The sequence below is a fragment of the Microtus oregoni genome, unplaced genomic scaffold (assembly GCF_018167655.1).
Source record: "Microtus oregoni isolate MIOR12 unplaced genomic scaffold, Mior012 000016F_ref0000370, whole genome shotgun sequence".
Classification (NCBI taxonomy): Eukaryota; Metazoa; Chordata; class Mammalia; order Rodentia; family Cricetidae; genus Microtus; species Microtus oregoni.
This window is the reverse complement of record NW_024543075.1, coordinates 17759086-17776867: the sequence shown is the minus strand read 5'-3', so window position 1 is coordinate 17776867 and position 17782 is coordinate 17759086. Positions and strand designations below refer to the sequence as shown.

Sequence of the window (17782 nt, the reverse complement as noted above, 5' to 3'; positions counted from 1 at the left end):
CAGACTCATTGAGATCCACCTGCCTCTGCCTACTGAGTGCTGGGAATAAAGGCGTGCACCACCACTACCAGGCTTCTTCTTCTTTTTGTTTGTTTTGTTTTGTTTCTTAACAGAATTTCTCTGTGTAGCCCTGGGTGTCCTGGAACTTGCTTTGTAGACCAGGCTGACCTCAAACTCATCCCCCCACTCCCTCTGACTCCCAAGTGCTGGGATTAAAGCTGTGAGCCATGACCACCTGACTGTACAGCATTCTTAAAGGCTGAGCCATCTTTTATCTTTTCCAAAGTATCCATTCCTACGAGGGAGAGGCGCCATCTCAGAGTGGCATGATTTATCTCAGAATGAGTAATATGAATTTTTCCCCCTTGTAGGCCTGTCTTCTTTTGAGAAATGTCTATTTTGATTTTTAGTCCAGTTTCTGGCTGAGTTATTATTTATTTTATGTATATGAGTGTTTTGCCTTCATGTATGTCTGTATACCATGTGTATGCTTGGTGCCTGTGGAGGCCAGAAGAAGGAGGTAAGTCTTCTGGAACTGGAGTTGCAGACAGTTGTGAGCTGTGGGTGCTGGGAACTGAACCCAGGTCCTCTAGAAGAGAAGCTGTTTCCCTTAATGCCTGAGCCATCTCTCCAGTCCTGTGATTATTTAGCTTTTGAACTATTTGAGTTTCAAGTACCCATCAGTAGGAGAATAGCTAAGAAAATGTATGGTTATATATGAAGAATGCTATTATTAGTAATTGGAGTACTGTTTTAGTAAGTGGAATCTTGTCATTGGTAACAAAATGGAGGAGCCTGGAGACACTGTATGAGTGAAATTAGCCAGACACAGAAAATACTGTGTGACCTGAAGCTAGGTATGTCGGTAACACCAGTGTTGTAGTTTGAATTAGAATGGTTCCGAATGCTTTGTCCCCAGTTGGTAGAATTTTGGGGGAAGGATTAAGAGGTTTGGTCTTATTGGAGGAGGTGTGTCACTTGGGTGGTCTTTGAGGTTTCTAAAGCCTACACCACTCCCAACTGGTGTGCGCTCTCCCTCTCTCTCTCTCTCTCTCTCTCTCTCTCTCTTTCTCTGTGTGTGTGTGTGTTTATGTGTGTCCATATGTCTATCTGTGTGTGTGTGTGTGTGTGTGTGTGTGTGTGTATCTATCTATCTGTCTCTGTCACTCTCTCTCTCTGCTTCATGGTTCTGTCTCAAGATGTAAGTTCTTGGGGCTGGAGAGATGGCTCAGAGGTTAAGAGCACTGGATGCTCTTCCAAAGATCCTGATATATATATATATATATATATATATATATATATATATATATATATGTGTGTGTGTGTGTGTGTGTGTGTGTGTGTGTGTGTATGTGTGTGATATGTGCCCCCACAGAACTGAATAATTATTGCACGCAAATTCAAAAAAATAAAACTTTGGCCAGCAATGGCTGAACATTCTTGTACCCCAGCACTCGGAAGACTGACATAGGGGAGTGAGTTTCAAAAGACCTGGGCTACATGGTAAGACCCTAACTGTCTCACAACAAAGCAAAACCAGTAGCTCCAAATAGGCCTTACCTCCTCTCATAAATGGACAGGGTGCTGGGGCCTGCAGAGAAAGCAAGGACCCAGGGGGAGGAGGGACGAGTGGAAGAGTCAGCTGGACCTAGCACAGGGGAGCGGTTTGAGGATGGCTCTAAAACATGTTGCCAGGCAACCGGAGGAAGAACGGGCACTCACTATCTGCAGAGGTCTCCTGGGACAGATGGGACACCCCCCTCCTCCATCTGAGCACTCTCAGAAGCCAGTTCACGCTTTCTGAGACTCTGACCCTCCGCGGCTCTCTCTTCCAGCCTCACCTCCCACGGCTCCCTAAGAAACATCTGCTTTAGCAACGTCACTTTTTAAGATTTAGTGATTTTTATGCGTATTGGTATTTTGCCTGCATGTGTGTATATATAACTGTGCCAGTTGCATGTCTGGTGTCCTTGGAGGTCAGAAGAAGGCATTGGATCTCCTGGAAGTGGAGTTACAGACAGTTGTGAGCTGCGTCGTAAGTGCTGGGTACAGAACTTGAGTCCCCTGGAAGAACAGCCAGTGTTCTTACGCTTTTAACCATTTCCCAGGCCCCTCAACAATACTTTTTATAACTGTAAAAGTAAAGACATTTATTGTGTAAAACTTGAAAAATCACAGAAAAGTAAGATGAAAACCACACTTTGATCCCCCACCTTTCAGAGGACTACATTAAACATTTGGGATATGGCTTTTATTATAAATGAGAGTGATATGTATTTACAGATGAATGACTTCCTTCTTCCCATTCCATGTCAGCTGCAGCCATTTCTGGGGTCATTACAGTTTCTGAAAACATGGCAGGGGTGTCACAAACACGAGCCACTCACAATCATCTCATAACTGCTGGAGCTGAAACTGCGACCATGCTTCACATTTGCGTGTTTCTGTTTTTACCCTCCTTCTCTCTCTCTCTCTCTCTGGCTTCCCCACATCTGCTGCTTGCTTACTGCTTTTCCTCTGCTGAGCTGAAGGAGATCCATCTGTGTCCTGCCATGGTTCCTGCTCTACTTACTTATAATCTTTTGCACCCTATAGTGCCTGTGCTAAAAATACCTTCCCCTTCCTAGCTTTCAAAGCCTCATTCATTCATTCATTCATTCATGTGACTGCACACTGAGCACCTGTTTTTGCCAGGCACGGGAGCCAATAGGAAATGGGAAATGGCCGAGGAGACCCTGGGACAAACACGAAGCCTTCTTGTCTTTCTTCAGAAACAGTACGACACTTCCTTCTTTTAGTGCCCTTGTGACTGTCTGTCACTCAGTTTAAGGCTCAGAGCATTCTGACCCTGTCTGGGCTGAAGTCCTGTTAGGTGGTACCCCCCATCTCTACTCCACTTCCTTCAGCTTTCTTCTCTCCCTGCAGTTGAAAACCAAAAACAGCTCAGGAAATGTCAGAGCCCTGGAACTCTCGGTTTGGTGACATTATCCTCTAAATCCCTGAAATTGGGGCACTCAGCTTGGCAAAATCTACCGCAACAGCTGCTGTGTCCCTTACGGGCCATTTGCAACTCGTTTCTGCCATCTCGTTAAAGGTGGTCCACATGGCCCCCAGTGAGCAGTAGAAATGGTTCAAGGGGGCCCACGGGTGCCCATCTCAGCCCTTCCTTTTCCTCACAGGCTAAGGGAGGGGGCAAGGGCAGCTTGATGTGGTGAGAGCTGATCCAGGCCCCTTTCCATGCCTTGGCTCCCCTCCCCCCTCCCTCATTCTTCCGGAGAGCCACCTGGGCCTCCATTTCCCACCTTCCCCTCTTCCATCCGGGACATGCACAGCCACACTCATGCCTCCTTTTGTAGGTCAGCCCGTTCTCAAGGACTGTGCCCTCTGACTCAACAACTTCCTCTTGTGAATCTCCTCCAGCAACCACCTTCGGACCACATGCCAGTACCAGAGGCTGATGGGTCAGAAGCAGCACAGTTGGGAACTGGCCCCTCCCTCTGCCTCAGACCCTCGGGGAGACCCTGGCACCCATGTTCCATCCCCAGGGCCTGTATTCTCGTCTAACTCCCTCTTACTCCCTTTAGAAAAGGGAAGGACTTCAGTCTTGAAGTAGAAGAGGAAACAGACAAACCCAGAAAACCAAGACTGTTAGAAAAGGAATCAAGACCAGGGGGGTTGGCGGCACCCAGTTCCCGCGCTGGGCTAACGCTAATGCCTCTCCTCTTCTTGCATGTGGGCGTGGGGTGGGTGGGTGTCTGTGTGAAGGAGCCTTTGAGGGGAGTTTCTGGCAGCTTAGTCCCCACCGAGTTTGCATTCTTTTGAAGGCTACAGAAAGATTTAGGTTTTCAGCTGCTTTGACCCTGTCTGAGTGAGATGGAGGGCCCTGCGCTCTGGGCAGTTACCGGGTCCCTCATTCTGGCGGTTCCCAGTCCCTGCTGGGCTCTTTCCCACCATCTGTACTCACTCACTCTTCACAACCATCACCTAAACGTCACATCTTGCACACAAACTGCATCTCTGAGTGGACACAGCAGGTGCTAGGCTTCTTGGAGCCAGAAACTCTCACCTCTGCCCCAAAGAGAGTAGCCAATCTCTGGCAGCCTCCCTCAGCAGCTACAGAGTGCTCTGAGGAAAGTCACAGGTCACAGCTCACCCAAGAACAGGTTGGATGCCCCCATCCAGTCTCTAAGCTGGCCCCAGAGCAAATGGGAGTCCTGAAGGGGGCGCCATATACTTCCCAAAGTTTGGCATTTCATTCTTGGTCAGATCCCAGCAGCTCAAGGTGGATCCTTGAAGGAATTAATTGTAGGTCAACTAAGATTATCCTCTTGGAAATTCAGAAACTGGCTCCAAAGGGATCATAGTGGAAGAAAGGGGGAGAGGATGGATGGATGGATGGATGGATGAATGAATGCACTTAGTTCACAGATATTCACAAATGTAGAGTGCCAGGATGCTGAGCGCAGGATCCAGGGTTAGGGAGCAGGTCGGGTGAAGGCCTCCTGATGCTTACATGCTTTGAGGTACAGCCCCGTCTTTAGCTTCTAGCCCATCAGAAGTGGGGGTTTCCACAGCCTCATCCTCGCCGCCCACCAGCGGTTCTTCCTCCCCCTTTAGGTCGGGAGCTGGCCCAGGCTTCAGCTCCTCCAGTACTAAAGAGCCCTGGCGAGACTTCCTTCTGCTGAAGAAAGTGGTGAGCGTGGGCCGCTGCCCCGACCCCTCTCTCTCCAGGGCCGCCGAGCCCTTGTTGCCCCCTGACCCAGATGCTGCGGCTGTTGCGGCCTCTTCATCAGGAACCCGGGCTGGCCCAGCCCAGGCATCCACTACCCCATTACGCTTCCCACCTCCACTCAGCGTCAGTGCCCCAGTCCTCCGCTTCTGCCGCCGGCGCCATAACAGCAGCAGAGCCACAAGGGCCAAAACCACTAGCAAGGCCACAAGCATGGGCACTAGCAACATGCCGCTTGATCCCTTGTGTGGCGTCCTGGTGGTTACCGGCTCTGGGGTAGACATTGTGGATATTTTTATGTTGGAGACTGGGGTGCCACCGGCTGCACTAGAACTCTCCACAGAACTGGTTGTTAGGGTGGTCGGGAGTCCATGTGGCTCACTGGAGAGCCCTAGAGATTCAGTAGTCATGGTGACAGGGGGACCACTGGGCTTGGAGCTTACTGTTATAGCCACAGAGGGTTCACTGGTCTCCTTGGAACTTGTTGTCATGGTGTCAGGGAGTTCACTAATTCCTTGAAAGGTTTCTTGAGAGGTAAAAGAGACAGCTCTGCCTGTCACAGGATTGGCTGTCGTGGTAGAAGGGTCACTGGAAACGGCTGTCGGTTCTGAAAGCTGCACCGGTGTCTTGTTGGAAACTTCCCGGGAGGTTGCAGGCTCCGGTACAGGGGTATTTATGATGTCACCAGTGGGAAGTCCAAAGGGGGTTGGGGAAGGTGGATGTGGAGTCAGATGTGGGGCCTGACTCCAGATGCCGGTAGTCCCCTTAGGATCCACTGTCTCTGGCCTAGTGGAGACTGTTGAGTAGACAGCCGAGGCCTCAGGGATACTTGGGACTTCAGAGATACTTGGGACCTCGGTATGGAGGATAGATGGCGACATCGTTGAGTTCTGCAGACCTTCTGGGCTGCTCATCACCTGGGTCCCTGGGACCTCGGTATGGAGGGTAGATAGCGACATCGTTGTGTTCTGCAGACCTTCTGGGTTGCTCATCACCTGGGTCCAAAAGCCCCCAAAGAGGAGGAGAAGCAGGGTCATCTCCAGAGCTGGAGTTGGAACCTGAAGGTAGGGAAGTTGCAGAAGAACACACAGGGGTTGGGAGGGAAACCTGGCCGGCCCCCTCCTTCTGCCCACTTCCCTGCCAACTGCCAAGCCCAACTTGTGGTTTAACGGTTTTTTTTTTTCCATTCTTGCTTTTACTATTATCAGAACCAACAAGGGAACAGATGGTGGCAGTGACCCCCACCCTGGCCTTGACAGCTCAGACTCCCCCAGCAGCCATGTCCTCCTGGCCTTCACTCATTCCGCTCCAGCCAATGGCTCTTGACCCCTTCTCCCATCACCCGACTCATCTTTCCAAACTCTAGGTAGGTTCCTCATCCTCTGAGCACCGCCTGCCCATCTATAGCACGCCACCTTACCAGTTCAATGGAAGCGGCACAGGGCCAGGGTGAGAGCACCTCCTGCTCCTCCAGAGACTTGGTCAGGACTGGGGCAGACTGAGCCCCAAGGGGAAAGGAAGTGGGTCTTGGCTCCACCCACTCCACCCCTGCATCCTGCCCCACCCATTCCTACTCTTACCGTTGCCTGAGGGACCCAGGAGCTCAGTGGAGACATCAAGGGATGCTTTGGTCCAGAGCTGGGATTCTTAGGTTTCCGCTGGGATACAGGACTTCAAGCTGCCAGAGCTGGGAGATGAAGAGATGTGCTAAGGACCAAGGGACAGAAAGAGGACATGGGAGGAAGGATTTTCCTTCCTGTCTGTTGTCCCATGCTATCTGGCTGGTACCTGAGGTGGTGCATTTCCTGCTAAGAGCTCCCAGGAAGCCCAGCCCACCCCACCCACCGCACCCCAGCCCTGACTCTGCTCATAGCTCTGGTCCTCAGTCTGCTGAGTCTTGCCAGAGCCACAAGAAGCTGAGATCATGCCAGTGGCCCCCTGTTGAGGCTACGACTAACCACTGCATATGCTGAGGTCTTAGAAAACCATAAGGGCTAAAGAGATGGCGGAGAGGTTCAGAGCACGGCTGCCCTTGCAGAAGTCTGGGGTCAGTTCCCAGCTCCAGCATGGAGGCTCACAACCACCCATAATCTGGGGGATCTGATGCCTCCTTCTGCCTCACACGTAGGCACAGGCAGGCACTCATGTACACGAACGCAAATAAAGTGAATTAAGGTTCACTTACTTAGCCAGGCGGTGGTGGCACACACCTTCAATCCCAGCTCTCAGGAGGTACAGGCAGGAACTCTGTGAGTTCCAGGCCAGCCAAGTCTACAGAGCTAGTTCCAGGACAGTCAGAGATACAAAGAGAAACCCTGTCTCGAGAAAAAATAAAAAAGATTCACTTACTTAAAAAAAGAAATTTTCTAGAAAGACCTCTATTAAGAAATCAGTCACCAGTTGTGGTGGCGCACGCCGGTAGGATTTGCTGAAGGAGGCAGAGGCAGGAGGATCATGAGTTCGAGGCCAGCCTGGGCTACACATTTTTAAATCCCAGCACTTGGGAGGCAGAGGCAGGTAGATCTCTGTGAGTTTGAGGCCATCCTGGTCTACAAGAGCTAGTTTCAGGATAGGCTCCAAAGCTACAAAAAAACCTTGTTTCGAAAAAAAAAAGAAAGAAGGAAAAAAAGAAAGAAAAGAAAAGAAATTAGTCAAAGTCTTCAACTGAGAGCAAACTGGGGCTTGGGTCATTTTTGCAGCGCTGCAGACTGACCCCTGGGTCCACATCAGTTCCCTGCTCTCAGCCACATCCCCAGCCGTGAAGAAGGAGCTCTTTGCATTCTTTCTTTGAATGATTTCTGTTGCCTGACTTGAGTTAGGAAATGGATTCTTTCAGTATGTGTCTGTTTGGGAGCCTTGCCTTGCCTTCTAAAAACTCATAACTTACTGGACATGGTGGCACACACCTTTAATCCCAGCACTTGGGAGGGAGAGGCAGGCAGATCTCTTGTTCAAAGTCAGCCTGCTCCACAGTGTGAGGTCCAGGACAGTAAGGATTACACAGAGAAATCTTGTCTTGAAAAACCACACACACACACAAAAAAAAACAACCCCAAAAACTTGTAATTGATTTTTATATTGTAAAACAGTTCTGTGTACAACAGAGAAACTAAAATGGAGGATTCCTTTTGAGGGACCCACACCCACCCTCAGGTGTGTCTTTCTTTCTGAACACCCTTCTTTATCTTAACTACAGTGCTTACAGATCTTTATTTGAAAAATCTCAATTCAGAGGAGAATTTTAAAATATCTATAATTCAATAATCCCAAATTCTATTACAACAGAAAGACAACTAGATCCCTGGCAGAGCTTGGGCTCGTGCTGAGGCTGCTCAGCGCTGAGTTCATCTGATGGAGGCTCCAGGTCAGAAGCAGCGTGCACTGCACACCGGCCAGCGTGCACCGCTCACGGGCCAGGGTGCACTGACTGCTTACGAGCCAGCGTGCACTGTAGGCAGTATGAGCATTCATTTGCAAGGACATCCTTTACTCAAGAGTCCTGGGAAACACAAAACGGCCCAGATTTCTGTCGGCCCACACAATAGGTCCACCCCGGAACAACAGGCTTGGGGTGAGGTGCCTCATTTACAGCACAAGCTGCTCTCTCTGCGTCTCTTTAAGCAAGTATGCCTTGCTCACTGCAAACTAGAAGTGGCTCGCGCCACAGAAATCAGGGCCTTGCATCCTAGACAAACCCAGCAAGCATGCTCGGGACTGCTCTGACCCTCTGGGTTGCTTCTCCCACAGTCAGCAGATACTCAAAGGAAAGGTTTACATATAGCAATCAGCATAGTGGCCACGCTGTGATCTCAGTCCTATGGAGATTTAAAGAGCAAAAAGAAAACTAAGACAACCAAGCCTAGTAGCACTCGGGAGAGAGAGGGAAGTGGACCTCTGAGCTCAAGGCCAGCTTGCACAACAGCCCGGGGCATCCAAGGTGCTTGTTGAGACCCTGTCTCAATAAAACCACAAAAACAGCTTCAGACTCAGCAGCAGCTAACACTCCGGTCAGTTGGTGTGTGCGCAGGTTCTACATTCCATTATCCACTCTTGTTCCTGAGCGTTATCTCAGAATAGTTCACGGCGCGCCTTGCAGTAGAAGTCAGATCTCCTAATGAGCCTTCACACTGTTTCCGGAGTTTCCCGATTTGAACAAAGCTGCAGAGAGCTGGGCAGTGGAGGCAGGGGCAGGGGCAGGCGGATCTCTGTGAGTTCAAAGCCAGCCTGGTCTGCAGAGCAAGTTCTAGGACAGCTAGGGCTACACAGAGAAACCCTGCCTCAAAACACCAAAAATAAATAAGCAAATAAATAAAATTTCAAAGTCACAAACAAAAAACAAAGCTGCAGAAAATGGTCTTGTTTTCTTCTCCTTCTTTTGTAGTTTTGTCTTTTGATTTTTTTTTCTTTGTTTTTGTTTGTTTGGACAAGGTTTCATGTCTCTGAGGATGACCCGATTCTCCTGCCTTTACTTCTTGCATTTTGGGAGGTGTACCACCTACGCTCGTTTATATGGTCCTGGGGATTGTACCCAGAGCTTCCTAAATGCTAGAAAGACACTGTCAGTTTAGCTAAATCCCTAGCCTAGCAATGATTTTTCCCTGTGATTATTATGTTTTGCTTTTTTAATATGTATGGGTGTTGTGCTGGCATGTCCATCTGTGCACATGTGCATGTGGTGCCCAAGGAGGCCAGAAGAGGGCGTCAGATGCCCCTAGACCAGGACAACTGTGAATCTACCAAGTGGCTTCTGGGGATTAAGCCTGGGTCCTTCATCCAGAAGAACAACCAGCCACTTAACTGCTGGTATATCTCTCTGTTGTGCCCAGTCCGTGGGGGCCCCAAAAGACCACTAGGGAGACTGATTCACCGAAATGCAAAAACAAGGTTTATTATCCTACCGGCAGGGACCTCATCAGAGCAGCATGTACTCCACCCTTCTAGAGAGCATTATTTAAAGGCAAAAAACAGGAAAGTTACATTAGCAGGGTTTGGGGTGGCAGGTTCAATCCTGATTGGCTCGTGTTTAGGGACTTCTTACAAATTTTAATTTCAAACCTCGCCTGTTGCTTGTCAGGTTTTCTTATCAACTGGGACATTCTGTGGTTATCTGTCTTCTCCAAATGGCTACCCTGGTACTTTTGCCCCTAGTCATTTCTGAGGACTGGAATGTTTTATGGGAAATAGCTTGCACAAGACACAAGATGGAAGCAGAGGACAAAATGGAGGAACTTTGGCTCTTCACCCTCCAGTCTTATATTATTTTAAAAAGAAAGACCCAGGGTTGGTGGACCACACCTACAATCCTCCCACTTGGGAGGGAGCAGCTGGAGAATTAAGAGTTCAAGTCACTCTTGACTACATAGTAACTTCAGAGTCAGTCTGTCTAATACATAAGACCCTGTATCAAAAAGAAGAAAGAGAGGGAGAGGGTGGTAATAAGGGGTGAGGGCACAGAGAGAGCAAACCAGAAAGAAAGTGGTGGAGATGGGAAGAGGAAAAGAGGGAGGGACCAAAGGGAGCAAAGGAGGGGTAGGGGAAGACAGAAGGGCAAAGCAGCCCACTGTTGGGTGCGTGTTTCTTCTGCTCCTGCACACAGAAAAGAGTTAGCAACTGTTAATTAGAAATGAAAAGTGTTTTAAAACTGGAGGGTATAGGGTTTGAGATGGCTTATGGGTAAGAGCACTTACTGCTCTTGTAGAACACCTGGCTCAGTTCCCTGCACTCACATGGCAGGTCGCCTACCCATTGCCAGCACACACACCAGCACACGCATCAGCACACACGCCAGCACACATGCTCCATTAGCATGGCATTTACTCCCTGAAAGTAAATGGGATGGACCTGTCTTTGCCCTAATTTTACAGGTGAATAAGCCACGAAACAAATCTGAGAAACCAAACAGCCCAAGCTGTTTGTGGACAGCGATGAGATTCAGAGCTGAGTTTACTTAAGGCCAGAGACCAGGGGTAAGGACCTGAACCATGCTGGGTGGGGACTGCTGGGGTTTGAATAAGTTATATAATTCCTATTAGAACCAGGCCTAAAGTTGGCTTTAGAGAGTGCCCAGGTAGACTTCATCAACTGAAGCTTTTAGAGATGGGTCCTACTGAGCAGTCCCAAACGTGAAGTCGCCCTGCTCCAGTCAGCCCTAGGTTCTGGGGTCATAGGCAGGGCCACCATTCCCAACCTCAGAAAAGCTAAACGCTTTAGATTTATCTTTAGAACACTTTAGATTTATCTTCCTTTCCTCTGATACCCACATCCAAACGAGATAAACTTTGCCATTTCTAAGTTCAGAATGGATGTGGCACTTGCCATCAGCCCTTGGCTCCTGAAGGCCATGCTCCTCGAAGCAGCTGAGGTCTAGAAAGCGTGAGATAAGCTTAGGAAATGCTTTAAATTGTGTGTGGAGGGGAGAGCGGAGCATTGCGTATGGAGGGCAGAAGGCAATTTACAGGTGATGTCTGCAAAGTGGATTCTCGGGGTATCACAGTGAGGAATGTCAGGTGTGGGTGTGGCTCAGGGAAAGATCTCTTCTCTACCAGGCATGAGGTCCTGGGTTTCACCCCAGCATCAAAAGGATGGGGATAAAGTAACCAATAAATACATCAAATAAAGAAGGAAACCTGAAATTCATACTGATTCTGCAGAGTTGAGAGATGGAAGGTGGGAGGGAGGCAGAGGGGAGGCAGGGAAAGGCAGGGGGTGGTAGGGAGACAGGAGAAGGCAAAGGGAGGCTGGGGAAGGAAGGGGAGGAAGGAGGGAGTTGGGGGAGGCATGAGGAGGTAGGAAGGGGGCAGGGGAAGTAGGGGAGGAGGGAGAGGTAGGAAGGAGGCAGGAGGGAGGCAGGGGGAGTGGGGAGAGGTGGGGGGTTAAGCTAGCAGGTTAAGCTCCTTCACACTGGGAAAGTTTTACAACCCACTGGCTCAAGTAAGAGCGGGGGTTCAAAGCACTGAGTGAGAGAGGCTGTGGTCAGGCCTGTAATCCCAGCTCTTGAGTGGGGGAGGCGGGAGGATGAGGAGTGCATGCCAGCTTCATATAGAGCTGTGGGAACTGTGGTCACCAGTTGAGACAGCAGCTGCCACCAGCCTGAAGGTGAGACAAGAACACAAACTGCACATGAGATGGGCTGATGGACAGTGACACCATGAACATCCGGGGGAACCGCCCTCCTGGAGAGAGCGGCTGTCATTGCTCATTCCCTGCTTGCCCCTCCTGCCTCTGGAGAAAAGAAAGATGTACTTGAGAGGGTCAGACATGCTTGGGCAGTCACCCTCTGCCACTAACTGTCTAAAGCCCTCAGTGAAGCACAGTCACTTAGTTAGCCACATTTGTGTAAGTCACTCTTAGGGCTGTCTATGCTGTCCCGATTTGGAGGACACTGTATGCTTCTGGAAATTTCACCTTCCAGCAGCAATGCCTTGACGTATCTCCTCACAGATACATTTTACATTTTTTTCTTTAAATAATTTATGTATGAGCCAGATGGTGGTATTATACACCTTTAATTCCAGCACTCAGGAGGCAGAGGCAGGTGGATGTCTGAGTTTGGGCCAGCCTGGTCTACAGAGCAAGTTCCAGGACAGCCAAGACTAAATAGAAAAACCCATCTTGAAAAAACGAAATCAGCCAAACAAAAAACTGTGTATTAAGAGCATGTGTCCGTGTGCAGGGGTGAAGAGTATGTGTCCATGTGCTTGTGTGAAGAGTGTGTGTCCATGTGCAAGTGTGAAGATTGTGTGTCCATGTGCAGGTGTGAAGAGCATGTGTCCATGTGCAGGTATGAAGATTGTGTGTCTATGTGCAAGTGTGAAAAGCATGTGTCCATGTGCAGGTATGAAGATTGTGTGTCTATGTGCAAGTGTGAAAAGCATGTGTCCATGTGCAGGTGTGAAGAGCATGTGTCCATGTGCAGGTGTGAAGAGCATGTGTCCATGCACAGGTGTGAAGATTGTGTGTCTATGTGCAAGTATGAAAAGCATGTGTCCATGTGCAGGTGTGAAGAGCATGTGTCCATGTGCTCATGGGTGCACCTGGGTGCCGGTGACTGAGGAAGCCAGAGGCATCGGATCCCCGGAAACTAGAGTTACAGGTGGTTGTGAGCTGGCAGATATGGGGGCTGGGAATGGAAAAAGGGTCCTGTGCAAGAACGGCAGCAATTCTTAACCTTTAGACCATCTCTCCAGTCCCCAAACAGACTGATCTAAAAGGGAAGCTAGTTAGTGACTTACAGTGGAGAAATCCAGCAGACACCATCTTAACCAAGTGACAAAATTGAACACTAGGAAGATCAACCCACACCAATGACCTCTGGGAGTGCAGTGAAGGTGTGACGGTGCACACCAGCTGAACCAATGCACACCAGCTGAACCAGTGCACACCAACTGAACCAGTGCACACCAACTGAACCAGTGCACACCAGCTGAACCAGTGCACACCAGCTGAACCAGTGCACACCAGCTGAACCGTTAGGAAATAGTGAATGGGACTGGAAAAATGCCTCAGCAGCAAAGAGTCTGTGCTGCTCCTACAGAGTACCAGAGTGGCCCAGCACCTGTCAGGAGGCTGACAACTAACTAACTAAACTCCAGCTCCAGGAGGTCTGAGGTCTCTGGACTCTAGTGCACATAAACACGAATCAAAAATAAAGTGAGGAGTCCTGTCCAGACACAGAAGAAGCAAGATGTGACTAGGCCGCTGAAAAGGGTACTGAGCCATGTGGCTAACACAGATAAGAATAATGGGCTAATGTAAGTTATAAGAGTTAATAAGAAGCCTGAGCTAATGGGCCAGTTTATGATTAATGTAAAAAAAAAAATAAAAAAATAAAGTGAGACCAGGCATGGTGGCATATGAGTTTAATCCCAGTATTCGGGAGGCTGAGGCAGGTGGATCTCTGGGAGTTTAAGGCCATCCTGGTCTACAGAGTAAGCTTGATCCAGGCCAGTCAAGGTTACATAGTGAGACCCTGTCACAAAGAAGAAAAAAAAGACAAACAAACAAAAGTAAAGTGATTCTAAAGAAAGAAAAAGAGAAAACAGATGCCAGGCATGGGTTTGGACAGTTCAGTTGCAAAGTGCTTGCCTTGGAAGCCTCAGGACCTGAGTTCAATCCTCAGAATCCTGCATAAAAACAAAACACAGCAAAAACCAAGCAAGGCAAATCCCAACAAAATTCAGATGTCCTAGGCTTGACGCCCAATCTGCCTAACCTATTTGGAGAGTTCTGGGCCAGTGAGAGACCGCATATCAAACAGAAAGGTTGGAGGTACCTGATGACTGCCACCTGAGGCTGGCTTCTGACCTCCACGTATACGCGTGTCAGCTGCAGTGGTACGGGCCATAGTCCCAGCCACTTCAGGAGGCTGGAGCAGCACTGTCAGCTGAGCCCAGGAGTTTGAGCCCAGCCTCACGCCAAGAGCTCATCTCTTCAGCGAGTGAGAGAGGCAGAGGGAACAGAAGGGGCATCGGCTGAAGCAGCTCAGGCTGAGTGAGTGTCGTAGTTACTTTTCCTGTTGTGACACCAAACCAAACCCATCTTAAGGAAGAAAAGGGTTGTTCTCCACTTACAGCTGGAAACACGGTCTCCTGTAGTGGGGTCTTGGCAGCTGCTCACATCACGTCCACAGCCAGAAAGCGGAGACCCGCGCACGTTCCTGAGCGACCACCTTCCTTCCTCCTTTCGTGCAGTCCAGGACCAAAGGCCATGGAACGGTTGCAGCCTGCTTCTGGGGTGGGTCTTTCCACTGCAGCCTAACCAAGATAATCCCTTATAGATGCGGCCAGGGGCTGTGTTCTAGGGAACTCGAGAGCCTGTCAAGTTGACAGACAACACTAACCTTTACAGTAAGACTTTGTCTCAAGGGAACAGGGCAGAGAGCAAAACTGCGGGATGTCCAATGTCCTTCTGTCTGGAAATGTGTACACGTCCACCCAACACACACACACAGACACACACACACACACAGGAAAAGAAAAAAGCATCAGGTACACTATGCAAAGGACATTTCACACAACAACCAGCCTGTGCTCTTCATGTCAGAAAGGCAAAAGCGGGGAATATTCTTCCAGATCTTTTATTTATTTATTTATTATGTATACAGAGCATTCCTTCCATGTATGCTTGCAGGCCAGAAGAGGGAACCAGACCCCATTACAGATGGTTGTGAGCCACCATATGGTTGCTGGGAATTGAACTCAGGACCTTTGGAAGAGCAGGCAATGCTCTTAACCTCTGAGCCATCTCTCCAGCCCCCTCTTCCAGATCTTAAAGCAGAGACAACTGTCTGTCATCTAGGATCTTAGATGAAGGGAAAATGTTACCAAGGAGGGACAGGGATGAATCTTGGGAGAGTGCCTACTCTCACATACAAGACCCTACCTAGTTCAATCCATCACCACCACATAACCAAACAAATAAATGAGCTGCTGAGGACATGACCAGAATAAGTAGCAAGATTTTAATATAGATTATAAAGTAGACAACAGTACTGAACTGGTATTAGCATTCCTGGTTTTGGTCAGGACATTAATAGGTTATGGAAGGGAGTGTCTTTGTCCTTAGGAAATACGCATTTGAAGTATAGAGGAGTGAACGGTGGTGTCGGCAAATGTCCTCTTAGATTGTTCCTATAGATAAATAAAATAATAATAATAATAATAACAGAGGCTGGAGAAGATGGCTCGGTGGACGAACTCTTCCTAGGCAGGCATGCAGACCTGAGCTCAGCTCCCCAGAAGCCACAGAAAATGCTGTCTACAGCTGCACATACCTGCCCACCTTCCCAGGGCTAGAGGTGGGAGAGACAGGAGGGTGTGGGGGTGTGTTTCTGGCCAGTTAACTGGAGAATAGCAATCTGTGCAGTGAGAGACCCTGTCTGGAAGACAGAGGAAGACAACTTGACATCCTCTGGTCTGCACACACCCACAGCAGACACATGCACCCACACTGACAGCACAGACACACACACACTTTTGTTTTACTAAAAAAATAATAATACCAAAATAACACAAGAGCCAAAAGGGAAGCTAATGGGGCATAATACTTATAAGTAGGTGTTAGGTCCCAAAGAAACACGGGACAAATGGCTGAGAAGTCTATTAACACATCAAAGCAGACGCTGGCCACCTCTCTGGCAGCAGCAGGTGCCTGTCACAGAGCCCTGCTCCCTCCCGCCCTTCTCACCCGACCCTCCTCTAGACCTTTCCAGCCCCTGAGTCTTCATTCCCTTCCCCCAGCTTCTTTTTCTCCCTATGGAACCCAGCCATTTTGACCACATGCTCTCTTAATTCTTGGCTCTTCCTTGGTCCCCCCTCTTTGCTCCCTGTCTCATGGCCCTGTTCAGTCCGGGTCCTTCTGGGTGCCTGTGACTGTTCTCTCCCTCGGGTCTCCAGTGTCCTCATTCTCCTTCAGTAGGAACTAACCCATGACGAGGCTCCAGGGAGCTACTGTAGTAGTCTTAAGACTTGTCTGTAAGCCTGAATTTTTTTAAAAGATTTATTTATTTGTTATACATACAGCACGTTTGCCTGCACACCAGAAGAGGGCATCAGATCTCGTTATAGATGGTTGTGAGCTATCATGTGGTTCCTGGGAATTGAGATCAGGACCTCTGAGCCATCTCTCCAGCCTGCAAGCCTGAATTTAAAAAAAAAAAAAAAATGACAGGGGTTTGTTTGTTTCTTGGGTTTTTTTGTTTGTTTGTTTTTTGTTTTGTTTTGTTTTTTGACAGGGTCAGGGTTTCTCTGTGTAGCCCTGGCTGGCCTGGAACTTGCTTTATAGACCAGGCTAGCCTTGAACTCACAGAGATTTGCCTGCCTCTGACTCACCAATGCTGGGATTAAAGGCATGTGCCACCATCACCCAGCAAGTAACATGGATTTTAAAATGCAACGATTATAATCAGACCCCAGTTTCTGCTTTCCATCAGGTGGACCCATACGGCCAGCTCCAAGCTGGCCTCTCCAGTGTGTGACCTCTTCTTCCCTCAAGACATTAAGCGTAGCAGCCAGTCACCTGACCAAAACACCTAGCACTGTCTCTCTCTCTAAGCCCTGACACAGCTCCCACCCAGCTCATGGCAGGAGCAGAATTCCAACGGGATTCATCCCAGTGTCTACTGTCCTGGCTCCTGCTTCTACCTCCAGATTTGGTATTAGTTACAGTGGTTGTTGTTGTCGTTTTAAAAGCCTAACAAAAGCAACGTGATGGAGCAGGGTTAATTTGGTCAAGAGGGTCAAGAGCGCAGTCCCCTGTGGCAGGGTAGTCCTGGCAGCCGCAGATCATTCTGTACCTACCCTCAGGAAGCAGAGACTGATGGTTGCTTAGCTCACCCAGAGAATGGTGCACCCCTCCCTTAGGGTTGCAGTCTTCAAACTGCGAGGACCAAAGCTACGTCTTAAGTTTAAACCACTGTGCTTCTCTAATCTGTAAGCCCCACTTGCCCAAGGATGTGTAACCTTCTGGAAGGCCAGGGCTGTGGCTCACGGAAGATAACAAGCCACAGTTTTCACTTATGTAAACAAAGGTTGGTCGCCCTGACTACACAGGACATGCGCGACCAGACACAGGCAGGAAGTATGTCAGGAGTACGCTTGCCCCAGTTGGAGAAAGGCAGCAAGTTCGTAGCCTTGTAGGTTTTGCCTTTAAAAGAACCTGACTAACTTTCTCTGGAAATCCTAGGTGCAGACCTGGCCAGTGTCCCTCATCCTGGTCAGTGCTTAATAAAGCTTGCTTCAGTTTGGGCTCAAATATTGTATTTGTGGTCTTATTCTTACTCAGTGGGATTAACGTAACTTCACTTGCCCTGATTAGGCAACTAGCCCTCACTAACCCTTCACAGACAAGGTCAGAAGCTTGTCTAACCTAGATAACCGTGTGTGTGTGTGTGTGTGTGTGTGTGTGTGTGTGCGTGCGCGCGCGCTCAGAGGTTTCCTAGGTAACTCCAGATCCAGGCAAGTGGACAATACTCACTAACTACCACAGACCTCCACTTTGTTCCCTCAGAACTACAAAAGCCTCAAGGTCTTCACACTGCCTGCGTGGCCTGCTCAG

At 49.0% G+C, this 17782-nt stretch overlaps 1 protein-coding gene across 1 annotated transcript; it reads right to left on the bottom strand.

The window, feature by feature from the left end:
* Positions 1-4509: 4509 nt before the first annotated feature.
* Spn (sialophorin) lies at positions 4510-6205 on the bottom strand. The gene is given in 4 exon segments (XM_041666579.1): positions 4510-5418; positions 5420-5473; positions 5506-5787; positions 6150-6205. Coding segments are annotated over 3 exon segments (1224 nt in total). The 5' UTR covers positions 5767-5787; positions 6150-6205.
* Positions 6206-17782: the final 11577 nt, after the last annotated feature.